We start from the raw sequence: 17,007 nt of genomic DNA on the forward strand, positions 1-17,007 counted from the left end.
AGGTGAGCCAAATCCTATATATCACACACTACAATACAAAGGGTAAGCACATTGTCTTATCTACCCCAAAATAGCATTAATTATTCAGCTCACCTCACAAAAATAAAGTGAATACCCCCATCAGCTGCTCCTGTTGTCACTGTTATTAGCGGCAGCAGGGGTAGGCTGATGGCAGTACTAGTCCCATCAGCCACCACCTGCTCTCTCTTTTATCACTTAAATATAACTCCTCATTCTCCCCTGCTCGCTCCGAATTCTGGCAGAGCAGAGAAGAATGATGAGAGCCTTGTTCAGCACCAAGTGCCGGAGAACAGCGCTTACTGTAACGCTTCTTCCCTGGCACTGTGGACGCCAACTGTGATCCGAGAGCCTATTATGCCCTAAATAGTTACAGAGGACCGTGAAAGACTAAGAATCAATAAGGGAAAAAAAATCCTCCAAATGCAAAATAGTGTCTAAAAATTATTGATTTTTATTTAACAATAATTTTGAAAAAGGTGCATAAAAAGGAGATGACACATAATAAACAGAAAAACAAAAAATATACTGTGCAGAGATTATATTAAGAACCACTCCATTTATAGGGGTTTGCACATATAGAGCCTGTAAACTAGTAAGTACCTATATGCTGCAGTCCTAATCACCCTAACAATGCAATATATATCATAATGAACATTCAAGACAGTAAGGGTTAAAGGGGTTGTCCACTACTTTCAATTAACCCCCCAATGTATCCCCCCCGGGGCCCCTAATAAATTGTGCAAATACCTTGCGTTGCCGTTTTCGCTTTTGAGCGGCGCTATTCCGGTAGCTGAGTCCGGGTCACGTGACCCCCAGGCTGCAGCCGCCGCTCATTTCTCTGGACTCTGGAAATTGACGTGACGTCAGTAGCACTAGCAGGCGTGACCAGCCCCCACAGACAGCAGTCACTCATCAAGAGTGACTGGGCTGTGGGTGGCGCTGGGGGGCTGCCTGCGGGGCGGTGCTGGGGGTGGGCAGGGCTGTGCTAGGAGAGGGCGGGGCTTGCCAGGGATGATTGTTGTGCGGAGTCGGACTGCGGCCGGGGTATGTGCGTGCCGGCGCCGGTATGTGCGTGCCGGCGCCGGGGGTCTGCTGGGGTGTGTGTGTGTGTGTGTGTGTGCGCGTGCGCGCGCAGGCATCGTCCGATGGGACTACAAGTCCCATCAGGCTACGCCTGCTACAATGACAGTGAGTGACACATTAGCCAATGATGGGACAGTAGTAGTCCCATCATCCGGCTAATGTGTTCAATGTAAAAAAATAAAAAAAACACATACACAGTACATACATATATACGACATGCACCATGCGACGACCTGCACCATGCGACGACATGCGTCATGGGACATGCGACATACAGTACATACATACAACATACATAGACATACAGTACATACATACATAGACATACAGTACATACATACAACATACATAGACATACAGTACATATAACATAGAGTACATACTCACCATCACTTGTCACTTTGTTCCCCGAAGCCATTGTCACCTGTAAAAAATATTAGAATAAACAAACAATATACTCCCTGATCCACAGAAATCCAATTAAAAAGAGTGTCCCACGATGATCTCCCATGGAGAGCAGGCGCATCAGCTCATGCGACCGCTCTCCAGGGGCTCCAGGAACACAATGATGGAAGGTATCCTTCCACAATGTATTCCTCACAATGTATTCCTACGCCCCTGTGAGAAAATAGTCCCTAGTCTCACTTTTGGCATTGCTGGGTGAGACATTTTCCCACGCAGCAAATGCCATAAAGTGAGACCAGTGAACTAGAGTAACCTCAGTGATGCACTGCAGGAGCCATTGTCTCCTGTCAGTGTGTCACTGAGGGTCCTATAGAGCAGTGACATCACCCGATGTCACTGTTCTATAGGGGAGATCGTCATGGGACACTCGTTAATAATTTGACTATGGCGGACAGGTAGTATACGGTTTATTTTACGTTTTTTTGCAGGTGCTGAAGTATGGTAATTATGGTTAAATGAAGAATATTACTTTTTTCCGAATGTGTGCGTGTTTTATTAACCCTTTCTTACTATTGGATTAATAATGGATAGGCGTCTTATTGACTCCTCTCCGTTATTAACCCGGCTTAATGTCACCTTACAATAGCAAGGTGACATTAACCCCTTTATTACCCCATATCCCACCGCTACTCGGGAGTGGGACGAGAGGGGCTAAGTGGCGGAATTGGCGCATCTTACAGATGCGCCATTTCTGGGGCGGCTGCGGACTGGTATTTGTAGCCGGGGGGGGGGTGGTGCAATATCTATGGCCCCTCTCTAGGCTATGAATATCATATGAGGGGACCCCACGTCATTTTTGGGGGGGTCCCCCTTTTTTAATGGCCAGTAAAGGCTACGCAGACAGCAGGCTACAAATATTGGCCCCCGGCCGTCGTCTTTCCCCCTCTGGCGCAGAAAATTGCGCGGGAGCCCACGCCGTTTTTTTCCTTTTTTTTTTTTTTTTTTTTATTTCAACGCTCATTAAGGCCTCTTTCACTCTTGCGTCGGTACAGGTCCGTCGCTATGCGTCGGGCCGACGCACGTTGTGAAATTTGTGCACGACGTGGGCAGCGGATGCAGTTTTCTAATGCATCCGCTGCCCATTCTGAAGTGCGGGGAGGAGGGGGCGGAGTTTCTGCCGCGCATACGCAGTAGAAAATAGCGGGCGCAACGGCCAAAAAACCGTTCACTTGAACGTTTTTTTCGTGCCGACGGTCTGCCAAAACACGACTGATCTGTAGCACGACGGACGCGAATTGTGGCTATCCGTCGCTAATACAAGTCTGGATAAAACGCATCCGGTGAGCACATTTGCAGGATCCGTTTTTTCTCGTAGAGTTGTATTAGCGCCGGATTGCGCCTGATGGCCACACGTTTCATCCGTGTTTTGCAGGATCCGTCAAAAACGCTGTTTCCGCCGGATGGAAAACACATACAGAGGAACGGTTTTTCTGTCCGTCAAAAAAACGCACAACGAAGGATCTAGCAAAAAATGGATGAAACGTGTGGCCATCAGGCGCACTCCGGCGCTAATACAACTCTGAGAAAAAAACGGATCTGTTGAAAAAAAAAACGGATCCTGCAAATGTGCTCGCAGGATACGTTTTGTACCCATAGACTTTTATTAGCGACGGATCGCGATGGATGGTCACACGTTGCATCCGTCGTGCAATGGATCTGTCGTGTTTTGGCGGACCGTCGGCACGAAAAAAAACGTTCAAGTCAACGTTTTTTTGGCCGTCGCGCCCACCATTTTCTAACGCGCATGCGCGGCAGAAACTCCGCCCCTTCCTCCACGGACTTCATCCGCTGCCCACGTCGTACAAAAATTTCACAACGTGCATCGGTACATCGGCCCGACGCATAGCGACAGACCCGTACCGACGCAAGAGTGAAAGAGGCCTTAATGAGTGTTGAATTTTAAAAAAAAAATTAAAAAATGGCGTGGGCTCCCCCGCAATTTTCTGCGCCAGAGGGGGAAAGCTGGGGGCCAATATTTGTAGCCTGCTATGAATACCAGCCCGCAGCTGTCTGCGTAGCCTTTACTGGCTATTAAAATAGGGGTCCCCCCCAAAAAAAATGACGTGGGGTCCCCCTGTATTTTATAGCCAGAAAGGCTACGCAGACAGCTGCGGGCTGATATTCATAGGCTAGAGAGGGGCCATGGATATTGCCCCCCTCCCCCCCCCCCCCCCCCTCCCCCGGCTACAAATGCCAGTCCGCAGCCGCCCCAGAAATGGCGCATCTGTCAGATGCGCCAATTCCAGCATTTAGCCAATCTCTTCCCACTCCCGTGTAGCGGTGGGATGTGGGGTAATAAGGGGTTAATGTCACCTTGCTATTGTAAGGTGACATTAAGCCGGGTTAATAATGGAGAGGCGTCAATAAGACGCCTCTATCCATTATTAATCCAATAGTAAGAAAGGGTTAATAAAACACGCACACATTCGGAAAAAAGTATTTTAATCTTCATTTAACCATTTTAACCATACATACCATACTTCAGCACCTGCAAAAAAAAAACAAAAATAAAAAAAGTATACTACCCGTCCGCCATAGTCCAATTAATAACGAGCGTCCCACGACGATCTCCCCTATAGAACAGTGACATCGGGAGACAATGGCTCCTGCAGTGCATCACTGAGGTTACTAAAGTTCAAAGTCTTACTTTATGGCAATTGCTGCGTGGGAAAATTTCTCACCCAGCAATGCCATAAGTGAGGCTAGGGACTATTTTTTTCACAGCGGCGGATGAATCCCTTCCTCCCGTCATTGTGTTTCTGGGGCCCCTGGAGAGTGGTTGCAACAGCTGTTGCTACTGTTCTCCACGGGAGATCGTCGTGGGACACTCGTGGATTTCTGTGGACAGGGAGTATATTGGTTATTTTTTTTTTCACCTTTTTTACAGATGACACTGGCTTCGGGGATCAAAATGACAAGTAATGGTGAGTATGAACTCTATGTTTAATGTACTGTATGTCATGTATGGAGTATGTATGGAGTATTTTATTTTATTTTTTTCATTCAACACATTAGCTGGATGATGGGACTACTACTGTCCCATCATTGGCTAATGTTTCAATCACTGTCAGTGTAGTAGGCATCGTCCGATGGGACTTGTAGCCCCATCGGACGATGCCCACACTGAGACACGCCGCGCAGAGACCACGCCCGCCGCGCAGAGACCACGCCCACCGTGCAGAGACCACGCCCGCCGCAGAGAGCCCCACGGTCATGCACAGACACCGCCCGCACATACACACCCAGTCTCCGCCCACGCACCGCCCACTCTTCATTATACTGCATAATTGCACTATAGGAACTTCCGATTCCGATTTCCGATATCGCAAAAATATCGGAACTCGGTATCGGAATTCCGATACAGCGAATATCAGCCGATACCCGATATTTGCAGTATCGGAATGCTCAACACTAGTGATGACACAACAATCTGAAGCAGCAGTACACAAGCCTCCCGAAGAAGCAAATATTGTGAAACGTGCGTTGGAGCTACGTACTCAGCGGGCACCATACCCACATGAGTAAGCACTATATGTATCACCTTATTAGCACTATGCACTTTATCACAGCGTTAACACATGTTTCTGCCTAGTATTTTGCCATTTTGTTTTCAACTGGGAAACGCTGCGTGAATAAGATTTACTAGATGTTGGCCAGATTGTAACGCATCGAGTACTCTAGAATATGTATGTAGTATATAATACAGCCCACGTAGTATATAACAAAGCCCACATAGTATATTGCACCATATCCCTGTTAAAAAAAAAAAAAAAAAAAATTGTTATATACTCCCCTTCCGGCGTCCCCCGCATCCAGGCCATGTTGTGACGTTCCGTTGCCAGTAATGCCTTGCGGCCATAACACGTGATGATGTAGCGGTCTCGCGAGAACGCTACGTCATGTTCGGGCATTGCCGCAATGCATTATTTGGACCGGATCGTCGCGAGTAGTGTGAAAGGCTGGCGCGGAAGGTGAGAATATAATGTAATTTTTTTTTGTGTGTTCCTTTTAACATCATATGTTTTTATTATTGATGCTGCATAGGCAGCATCAATAGTAAAAATTGGGCACACTTAGACGATTAATGACAGCGTTAAAGGACTGCGTTATGCCACGGAGAAACGCAATCCCAAAACGCTATGTGGGCGCTGACTGGAGGGGAGTATGGAGGGGGCACTGACTGGACGGAAGTAGTTGGGGGCCAATTTGCGGCCGGACTGTGCCTGTATATGAGCACAAATAGTGTAAAATAAGAACACACATAATATAAACATGCACACAAGTGTATGTAGATGGACATACAGTGGGGCAAAAAAGTATTTAGTCAGTCAGCAATAGTGCAAGTTCCACCACTTAAAAAGATGAGAGGCGTCTGTAATTTACATCATAGGTAGACCTCAACTATGGGAGACAAACTGAGAAAAAAAAATCCAGAAAATCACATTGTCTGTTTTTTTATCATTTTTTTTGCATATTATGGTGGAAAATAAGTATTTGGTCAGAAACAAACAATCAAGATTTCTGTCTCTCACAGACCTGTAACTTCTTCTTTAAGAGTCTCCTCTTTCCTCCACTCATTACCTGTAGTAATGGCACCTGTTTAAACTTGTTATCAGTATAAAAAGACACCTGTGCACACCCTCAAACAGTCTGACTCCAAACTCCACTATGGTGAAGACCAAAGAGCTGTCAAAGGACACCAGAAACAAAATTGTAGCCCTGCACCAGGCTGGGAAGACTGAATCTGCAATAGCCAACCAGCTTGGAGTGAAGAAATCAACAGTGGGAGCAATAATTAGAAAATGGAAGACATACAAGACCACTGATAATCTCCCTCGATCTGGGGCTCCACGCAAAATCCCACCCCGTGGGGTCAGAATGATCACAAGAACGGTGAGCAAAAATCCCAGAACCACGCGGGGGGACCTAGTGAATGAACTGCAGAGAGCTGGGACCAATGTAACAAGGCCTACCATAAGTAACACACTACGCCACCATGGACTCAGATCCTGCAGTGCCAGACGTGTCCCACTGCTTAAGCCAGTACATGTCCGGGCCCGTCTGAAGTTTGCTAGAGAGCATTTGGATGATCCAGAGGAGTTTTGGGAGAATGTCCTATGGTCTGATGAAACCAAACTGGAACTGTTTGGTAGAAACACAACTTGTCGTGTTTGGTGGATGCAACTCAGTATTCTTTTTCCTCCAAACACCATACCTACTGTAAAGCATGGTGGTGGAAACATCATGCTTTGGGGCTGTTTCTCTGCAAAGGGGCCAGGACGACTGATCCGGGTACATGAAAGAATGAATGGGGCCATGTATCGTGAGATTTTGAGTGCAAACCTCCTTCCATCAGCAAGGGCATTGAAGATGAAACGTGGCTGGGTCTTTCAACATGACAATGATCCAAAGCACACCGCCAGGGCAACGAAGGAGTGGCTTCGTAAGAAGCATTTCAAGGTCCTGGAGTGGCCTAGCCAGTCTCCAGATCTCAACCCTATAGAAAACCTTTGGAGGGAGTTGAAAGTCCGTGTTGCCAAGCGAAAAGCCAAAAACATCACTGCTCTAGAGGAGATCTGCATGGAGGAATGGGCCAACATACCAACAACAGTGTGTGGCAACCCTGTGAAGACTTACAGAAAACGTTTGACCTCTGTCATTGCCAACAAAGGATATATTACAAAGTATTGAGATGAAATTTTGTTTCTGACCAAATACTTATTTTCCACCATAATATGCAAATAAAATGTTAAAAAAACAGACAATGTGATTTTCTGGATTTTTTTTTCTCAGTTTGTCTCCCATAGTTGAGGTCTACCTATGATGTAAATTACAGACGCCTCTCATCTTTTTAAGTGGTGGAACTTGCACTATTGCTGACTGACTAAATACTTTTTTGCCCCACTGTATATACCCACACATGTACTGTGTAATTTACATATCTAAGACATATACGCAGTGAGATCTCTTTACAGTATATCATATATGTATATTAAACTATACTATGAAATAGATGAGAAAGAAAAAAAGCTCAAAGCTTGATCACATGGTTGTGCAGTGCTTGGTGCTGCTTTACAGCTTGTGACCAAGATGTGACCTCTCCTCATCAGCCTGAACAGAGAGGAGGGAGGGGTTTGGGTGTGTTTTGGAGTGGGTGTGCCAGTGCAGAGTTACATGCGAGTGCAATGCATCATGGAACTTGTAGTATTAGACCACAATAACTCAGGAGAAAGGAAGTTGTCGATTAACCCAATGAGAGCTGGATCCAGCACTAAAGATGTGCTGCTACAGCATGATAACAGGTAATATTGCTGAAATAAACACAGTAGATGTTTTCAGTGGCACATAATAGCAAGATTTATGAAAAAAAACACCAAAAAACTTTATTATATTATTATTATTTATTATTATTTATTGTTATAGCGCCATGTATTCCATGGCGCTTTACATGTGAGGGGTATACATAATAAAAACAAGTACAATAATCTTAAACAATACAAGTCATAACTGGTGCAGGAGGAGTGAGGACCCTGCCCGCGAAGGCTCACAATCTACAAGGGATAGGTGAGAATACAGTATGCGAGGATAGAGCTGGTCATGCAGCGGTTTGGTCGATCGGTGGTTACTGCAGGTTGTAGGCTTGTCGGAAGAGGTGGGTCTTCAGGTTCTTTTTGAAGGTTTCGATGGTAGGCGAGAGTCTGATATGTTGGGGTAGAGGGTTCCAGAGTAGGGGTGATACGCGAGAGAAATCTTGTATGCGATTGTGGAAAGAGGAGATAATAGGGGAGTAGAGAAGGAGATCTTGTGAGGATCGGAGGTTGCGTGCAGGAAAGTACCGGGAGACGAGGTCACAGATGTATGGAGGAGACAGGTTGTGGATGGCTTTGTATGTCATGGTTAGGGTTTTGTAGTGGAGTCTCTGGGCAATGGGGAGCCAGTGAAGGGATTGACAGAGGGGAGAGGTTGGGGAATAGCGGGGGGACAGGTGGATTAGTCGGGCAGCAGAGTTTAGAATAGATTGGAGGGGTGCGAGAGTGTTAGAGGGGAGGCCACAGAGCAGGAGGTTGCAGTAGTCAAGGCGAGAGATGATGAGGGCATGGACTAGGGTTTTTGCAGATTCATGGTTGAGGAATGAACGGATTCGTGAAATATGTTTGAGTTGAAGTCGGCAGGAAGTGGAAAGGGCTTGGATATGTGGTTTAAAGGAGAGATCAGTGTCAAGGATTACCCCAAGACAGCGGGCTTGTGGGACTGGGGAGAGTGGGCAGCCATTTACTGTAATGGATAGGTTCGTTGGGGGGGGTCGCGTGAGATGGGGGAAAGATGATGAATTCTGTTTTGTCCATGTTAAGTTTCAGAAATCTAGCGGAGAAGAAGGATGAAATAGTGGACAGACATTGAGGGATTCTGGTTAGAAGGGAGGTGATATCTGGTCCAGAGATGTAGATCTGTGTGTCATCAGCATAGAGGTGATACTGAAAGCCATGAGATTCTATGAGCTGTCCCAGGCCAAAGGTGTAAATGGAGAAGAGCAGGGGCCCAAGGACTGAACCTTGTGGTACTCCGACAGATAGGGGGCAAGGTGAGGAGGTGGTGTGTGAGTGGAAGTCGCTGAATGTCCGGTCTGTTAGGTATGATGAGATCCAGGATAGGGCCAAGTCTGCGATGCCAAGGGATAGGAGGGTCTGTAATAATAGGGAATGGTCCACTGTGTCAAAGGCAGCCGACAAGTCGAGGAGGAGGAGGACAGAGTAGTGTCGCTTGCTCTTGGCGGTTAAGAGGTCATTGGTGACCTCAGTTAGGGCAGTTTCAGTGGAATGGTGTGACCGGAAGCCAGATTGTAAGCTGTCAAAGAGGGAGCAAGAAGAGAGATGGGAGGACAGTTCAAGGTAAACGTGTTGTTCCAGTAGCTTGGAGGCATAGGGGAGACCTGACCTGATGTCCTAACGGATGTTTTAAATATATTTTTCTCCAATAAAGAGCACGATTTCACAGCTTCAAAAAAGGGTGAGTGCCGCACTGTTTTCTTTTCTTGTTTCATCGAATTTACTGTGGATTGCTTATTAGTGCTGAGCACCGTATACCCAGAACATACGTGCCACCTGTGTATTTTTCGGATGTTCTTTAAGGAGTTAATGTCCATATTGATTTGTGCTTCTCTAGTGCCGTCCATTGTTTATTCGGTGTGTTGATATTTACAAGAGTTCCAACCTGCAACAGTGGACCCCCTTAATGTGCGTTTCGGTAGTTCTTCCAGTTCTTCTATGAAAATCTGGGCTTCAGGAGGCAAATAGTGCTGCGCTCCTCCCAAGTCTCTCCGCATGGCTAGGTAGTACTGTACAGCCACATATGGGGTATTGCCATGTTCAGTAGAAATTGTGGGACAAAGTTTGGTGCCATTTTCACCCACTTCTTGTGTGAAAATGTAAAATATTTGGCTAAAACAAAATTTTGGTGGGAAAAATGTAGATATTTTGTCTTTACTGTTTAATTGTATACAATTCTGTGACACACCCGTGGTGTCAATATGATCACTGCACAGCTAGATGAATTCATTGAGAGGTGTAGCTCATAAAATGGGGTCACTTATGGGGCGTTCTTCTGTTCTGGCACCTCATGGGCTCTCCCAGTGGGCCATGGCACCTGCAAACCATAATGGTAAAATCTGGTGCTCTTTTTCCTTCTGAGCTTTGCACTGTGCCTGAAAAATATTTCCTGATTACATGTAGGGTATTGGTGCACTCAGGAAAAAATTGACCTCAGTTTGTTGTAAAAAAAAAAAATAATAATTTCTTAGTAGCCCTTAGAAAAATGTGGGAGGTTTCTACTCTTTAGGCACATCAGGGGCTCTCCAAACGTGACATGGCGTCTGATCTCAATTCCAGCCAATTTTGCGTTGAAAAAGTCAAACGGTGCTCCTTCTCTTGCGAGCTCTGCCATGTGCCCAAACAGTGGTTTACCCCCACATATGGGGTATCAGCACATTCAGGAGAAATTTCACAACTTTGTCACCCTTGGTGAAATTTAAAAAAAAAATTGGATCTGAAGTAATTTTTTTGAAAGCTAAATGTTCATATTTATTTTTATTTTTTTTAAACATTCCAAAAATTCCTGTGAAGCACCTTCAAGGGTTAATAAACTTTTTGAATGTGTTTTTTTTAGGGGTGCAGTTTTTAAAAAGCTTTCACTTTTTGGTATCTTATATCATATAGACCCCTCAAAATGGCTTCCAATGTGATGTGGTCCGTAAAAGAAAAAAAAAATGGTGTTGTAAAAATGAGGAATCGCTGGTCAACTTTTAACCCTTATAACTTCCTAACAAACAAACAAAAAAAATTGGTTCCAAAATTGTACTGATGTAAAGTGGACATATGGGAAATGTTATTTATGAACTATTTTGTGTGACATATTTTCTCTGATTTAAGAATTCAAATTTGGAAAATTGCAACATTTTACCCAAGTCTCTGTGTTTTTTTGTTTTTTTTTTCTTTTTCCACAAACTCAAGTCATATCAAAGAATGTTTGACACAATCATGAATTACAATATGTCACGAAAAAAGTCTCAATCACTGGGATCTATTGAAGTGTTCCAGAGTATTACCTCATAAAGGGACAGTGGTCAGAATTGTAAAAATTGGTCTGGTCCTTCACGTGCAAACCACACTCGGGGGTAAAGCGGTTAATTTGAGTGCATTTACTTCATAATTGGAGTAAGGGTTTAGGAATCACAATTCTTTTCATATTTAGCTGGTTTTTTTTTTTGTTTTTTTTTTTAAGAGATTAAAAGTAATTGGACATTTCAAAAGCTCTTTAACCCCTTAACGACCGGAGGTGGTATTGTTTGTGTTTCCATCTTTTGCTCCCCTTCTTCCCAGAACCATAAGTTTTTTCTTTTTTTTTTTTTTTTTTTTTTTTTTTGGTCAATATGACCATGTGAGGGCTTGTTTTATTTTTTGTGGGATGAGTTGTACTTTTTAACAACACCATTGGTTTTAACTGGAAAATGAAAAAAAATCCAAGTCCAGTGAAATTGCACAACAATGCAATTCCACAGTTGTTGTTGTTTTTGTTTTTTTACCGTATTCACTAAATTGTAAAACTGGCCAATATGATTCCCCAGGTCATTACGAGTTCATAGACACCAAACATGTATGGGTTCTTTTTCAATATAGAGTCAGTGCAGACTTGAGCATCCACTAGAAGCACTATATAGGTATATCATTTTGTACCAAGGTGTTAAACTAGGTATCTAATTAGTTTACTATGTATATCTATCACTGATATATATCTGGCCTGAAGATGATCCACAGTTTGAACAGATCAGTGATTATTTATTTATTACATCTGGTTGCCATCTGTGCCAATAACTGATGGTTGGGGATACCGAGCATCGGACCCATCCTAAAGATAGGCCATCTATTATAAATGCCCAACAACCCATTTAATACAACCCTAATCATGTCATTATTTCTTCTGAATGATCCATTTTGGGCAAATAAGTATGAGGACTATAGTACAAAGAACATACAGCTAAATTTGTTCATGAAAATCATTATACAGTTTATCATTCACACAACACCTGTATGTATCATTGTCCTTCTCAGGTCCCTGACTGTTTTCAAGAGGAAGATGATGATTCTTCAATGGAGGAGTGGGAATATTCAGAAAGATGCAAGAATCAGAACGTGGAAATCAAGATGGAATCTCGCCAAAGCTGCACATCACCTGGTAAGAGGGTTACTATAACTAGCTCCAGTGTGCAGAATGATCTTTTAAAGTAACATACCCGTATTTTCCGGCGTATAAGACGACTGGGCGTATAAGACGACCCCCAACTTTTCCAGTTAAAATATAAAATCTTCTCAAAAGTCGGGGGTTGTCTTATATGCCGGGTGTAGTCTTATAGGGTGGGTGCGAAGCAATCTGCGGTCGACGTATATAGTGGGGGGGAGTGGTCCCGATGACGAGGTGAGGGAGCGCCTCACCAGGAAGGTGTAAGTGAAGCAAACTGTCTGCGTCTGGGATGCCAGGGTTATGCAAAAAAGAGAGAGAGCGGTGCTGTGCTTAGAAAAACACTCCTCTTTCACTAATCTGTCTCACCCTGGTATCCTATTATCTCCTTCTCTGCCTCTGCTTCACTTACACCTTCCCGGTGAGGTGCCCCCTCACCTCGTCATTGGGGTCGCTCCCCCCACAATATGCGGCGACTGCAGATTACTCCGCACCTGCCCTATAAGACGACACCTGGCGTATAAGACGATACCCGACTTTTGAGAAGATTTTCAAGGGTTAAAAAGTAGTCTTATACGCCAGAAAATACAGTAGTTATTAAGGTTGACGGAAGACTTTAAGTCCATCTAGTTCAACCCATAGCTTAACCTAACATGCCCTAACATGTTGATCCAGAGGAAGGCAAAAAAAAACCATGTGGCAATGAGTAAGCTCCACACTGGGGAAAAAAATTCCTTCCCGACTCCACATACGGCAATCAGACTAGTTCCCTGGATCAACACCCTAACAAGGAATCTAGTATATATACCCTGTAACATTATACTTTTCCAGAAAGGCATCCAGTCCCCTTTTAAATTTAAGTAATGAATCACTCATTACAACATCATATGGCAGAGTTCCATAGTCTCACTGCTCTTACAGTAAAAAATCTGCATCTGTTATTATGCTTAAACCTTCTTTCCTCCAGACGTAGAGGATGCCCCCTTGTCCCTGGTTCAGGTCTATGATTAAAAAGATCTTCAGAAAGGTCTTTGTACTGTCCCCTCATATATTTATACATTAACATCACCCCTTAGCCTTCGTTTTTCCAAACTAAATATCCCCAAGTGTAATAACCTATCTTGGTATTGCAGACCCCCCAGTCCTCTAATAACCTTGGTCGCTCTTCTCTGCACCCGCTCCAGTTCAGCTATGTCTTTCTTATACACCGGAGACCAGAACTGTACACAGTATTCTAAGTGTGGTCGCACTAGTGACTTGTATAGAGGTAAAATTATGTTCTCCTCATGAGCATCTATGCCTCTATTAATGCATCCCATTATTTTATTTGCCTTTGCAGCAGCTCCCTGACACTGGCCACTAAATGTGAGTTTATCATACACCCAGGTATTTTTCATTGACGGATTTGCCCAGAGTTTTAGAATTAAGCACATAGTTATACATCTTATTACTTCTACCCAAGTGCATGACCTTACATTTATCCCCATTAAAGCTCATTTACCATTTATCAGCCCAAGCTTCTAGTTTACATAAATCATGTAATATAAAATTGTCCTCCTCTGTATTGATTACCTTGCAGAGTTTAGTGTCATCTGCAAATATTGAAATTCCACTCTGTATGCCCCCTACAAGATCATTAATAAATGTTAAAAAGAAGAGGGCCCAATACTGACCCCTGTGGTACCCCACTGCTGACCACGACCCAGTCCGAGTTTCCTCCATTAATAACCACCCTTTGTTTCCTATCCCTGAGCCAGCTCTTAACCCACTTACACATATTTTCCCCTATCCCCAAAGTGTTCAAATCTGTTCTTTTTATGAGAAAAGAGAATTAATTAGGAACTCGACCTACTTCTCTGAATTAGGGTTCTATTCATATTCTATATGATGACTATAACTAGACCAATTTCCAGTCTGTGCTAAGTGGTTGGAGTTGTGCTTGTATGGAGATGCATCACGCCTTCATCTGGTATAATGTTATGTTGATTGACAGTGCTTGTCACAGCAAGAAGCCTTACTAAAGCATGGCAGTAATTCTAACCTCCTAACATGATGTATTCATTTCCCAACAGATTTAACTGATACAGAAATATCAGGGGGGTCTCCTTCCCCTATTTCTTCTCAGGATGATATGATTGACAACGATATTACCATAGGAACTGGAAAGTACGCATCGGATGTCCCAGATATTGTCGACAGTCCACAAAACACTATTGAGACACCAGCTTTATGTAAAGAACCATCGATCACCAAGACTAAAATGTATAAATTTGCACAATACACAAATTACTCACCTTCTCATGTTAAGGAGGAATCTGTGTTATGTGGTGGAGGCAACACTTCAAATACTGCCCTCAACGTGCGCACCGAGCAATCCCCTAATAAATATTTGCATAATAAGGAAGAGTCTATTTTGGATGCAGAAGAAAATCTTACCAGCTCGGATATCTGTACAGATCTCCAACAGTACACTGACACGTTTGCACCTATACATAGTGTTCGTAAAGGTTCGTTTTCACATATTAAAGATGAACCTGTTTCAGGTGATGAAGAAAATATCATGGATCATCCTTTATGGATTTTTACCAAAAGTGACAGCAAGTTTAAAAAGAAAGATCCCATGTGTTTCATATGTGTTGAATGTGGGAAGAATTTTCCATACAAGTCACATCTCCTTCGACATCAGAAGATTCACATGGAAGAGCGGCCGTATTCTTGTCTTGAATGTGGAAAAAGCTTTAAATTGAATTCCAATCTTTTAAGCCATCAGCGAATCCATACAGGAGAGAAGCCTTTCTCCTGCTGTCAGTGTGGGAAGTGTTTTATCAGTAAGTCCGAACTTGTTAAACATGCGCGAATTCACACAGGAGAAAAGCCGTACGCTTGCTTGCAATGTGGAAGACGGTTTTCAAGAGTATCAAATCTTATTGATCACAATAAAATACACACTGGTGAAAAGCCGCACTGCTGCTTGGAGTGTGGCAAGTGTTTCAGGCGTCATTCCAACTTGCTCAGTCACCAAAAGACTCACACAATAGAGAAGTTGTATTCCTGCCCTGAGTGTTCAACAGGTTTCCTCACCAATTCGGATCTTGTAAAACATAAGAAAACTCACACCGAGGGTAACGGTATTTCTCCACAAAGTGTGGTTTCTGTTATGTGAATACATGGATTTAACCCGTGAGAGATGTCTCCAAGCAAAAATACAACAAGCAATATGAAGGGCTGCTCCATCCAAAATGCATAGTCATGCAAGTGTTGTTTTTGTTACAGATTCATCAGTATTTTTTGTTCACTGTTCTTAAAATGCCCATGTGTTATATTCCAGTTATAGGTATTACTTTTATGACAATCCCTGTCCCATTTGCAGTGCATATTTATATGCTCTTGTATGTTATTGGTGACCTACAGAATGTTATTAAATGTTATTATTCTACCCAAAATTAATAAACTCACTTTGCTAATGTGTCAGAGCACACTTGCTCAATAACTATGGCAGATGCATGCCTTATGAGACTAAGGTTGGGGTTTTTCTTTTACCGACGTCTGTGCTGCGTACCTTTAGCTGTGACTTTTTAGAGAATTCCATTATATTGCTGGACTTTCATCCATCACAGCTAGGTATGATGTCACTGAACTGATCATAGTTGATTTGGAGGGAGAACACCAGAATATAAGCTGTAGCCTAAGCCAATATTCTGTAGGTCCTTAAACGTTGCACAGCAGGTAAGCTTCATCATGTTTAAAGTGCTTGTCCTGTTTTGAGCTACAAATAAAGCAGCCACTCTGTGTGATTGCAGACTTGTGAATCCTCACATTTATGCGTTCTCTAAGGATTGTACAGTGTCTGTGCTGGGAACGGTGGTCCTCTGACTGCAAATATGCCATATACATACTCCTGGCCACATTCCAGCTAGATGAGGGTGGCCTCTCTCAATGCTAGCGTATTGAGCAAGAAAAGAAACTGGCTACTCGGAATGTGGCTGAGAATATACATATCACACACCTGCAGTCACACGACCTCCCGCTACCTGTGCTGGAGAATTCTCACAGTGCACATTCGGATTCACATGACTGAAGTAATGTGTAGTGACTGCCGGCTTGTAATTTAAGACCACATAATTCCTTTAACTTCTTCAAAGCATTAGAAAGACCACACATCCCAGCCCTTGCCCATAAATTGAGGTAATGCAATGTCCGAATATTTTATCGCATGCTTTAAGTATATGCATAGCAAATGTGTCATAATTTATATTTATTTTTTTCTGTTGAGAATGTTTTTTTTTTTCTCTTCTTCCACCCCCTTTGCGCTGCTTTTCTTCATTAACCCCTTCAAGACCCAGCCTATTTTGACCTTAAAGACCTTGCCGTTTTTTGCAATTCTGACCAGTGTCCCTTTATGAGGTAATAACTCAGGAACGCTTCAACGGATCCTAGCGGTTCTGAGATTGTTTTTTCGTGACATATTGGGCTTCATGTTAGTGGTAAATTTAGGTCAATAAATTCTGCATTTATTTGTGATAAACACGGAAATTTGGCGAAAATTTTGAAAATTTCGCAATTTTCACATTTTGAATTTTTATTCTGTTAAACCAGAGAGATATGTGACACAAAATAGTTAATAAATAACATTTCCCACATGTTTACTTTACATCAGCACAATTTTGGAAACAAAATTTTTTTTTGTTAGGAAGTTATAAGGGTTAA

General features: G+C 43.2%; 1 protein-coding gene across 3 annotated transcripts in view; it reads left to right on the forward strand.

Moving 5' to 3' along the window:
• The window catches only part of LOC138667091 (oocyte zinc finger protein XlCOF22-like), a 45,599-nt gene extending 28,969 nt beyond the window's left edge, over positions 1–16,630 (forward strand). For 2 of the 3 annotated variants that reach the window (XM_069755390.1, XM_069755389.1), the window contains 2 exons: positions 12,174–12,297; positions 14,373–16,630. In XM_069755390.1, coding sequence (XP_069611491.1) covers positions 12,174–12,297; positions 14,373–15,463 — 1,215 coding nt within the window. In that variant the 3' untranslated portion in view covers positions 15,464–16,630. Of the gene's footprint in view, positions 1–4,461; positions 4,494–12,173; positions 12,298–14,372 lie in introns of those variants that run through there. The other variant, XM_069755391.1, reaches the window with a different exon arrangement.
• The last annotated feature ends 377 nt before the right edge of the window (positions 16,631–17,007 follow it).

The sequence above is a fragment of the Ranitomeya imitator genome, chromosome 2 (genome assembly GCF_032444005.1).
Source record: "Ranitomeya imitator isolate aRanImi1 chromosome 2, aRanImi1.pri, whole genome shotgun sequence".
NCBI classification, from domain to species: Eukaryota; Metazoa; Chordata; class Amphibia; order Anura; family Dendrobatidae; genus Ranitomeya; species Ranitomeya imitator.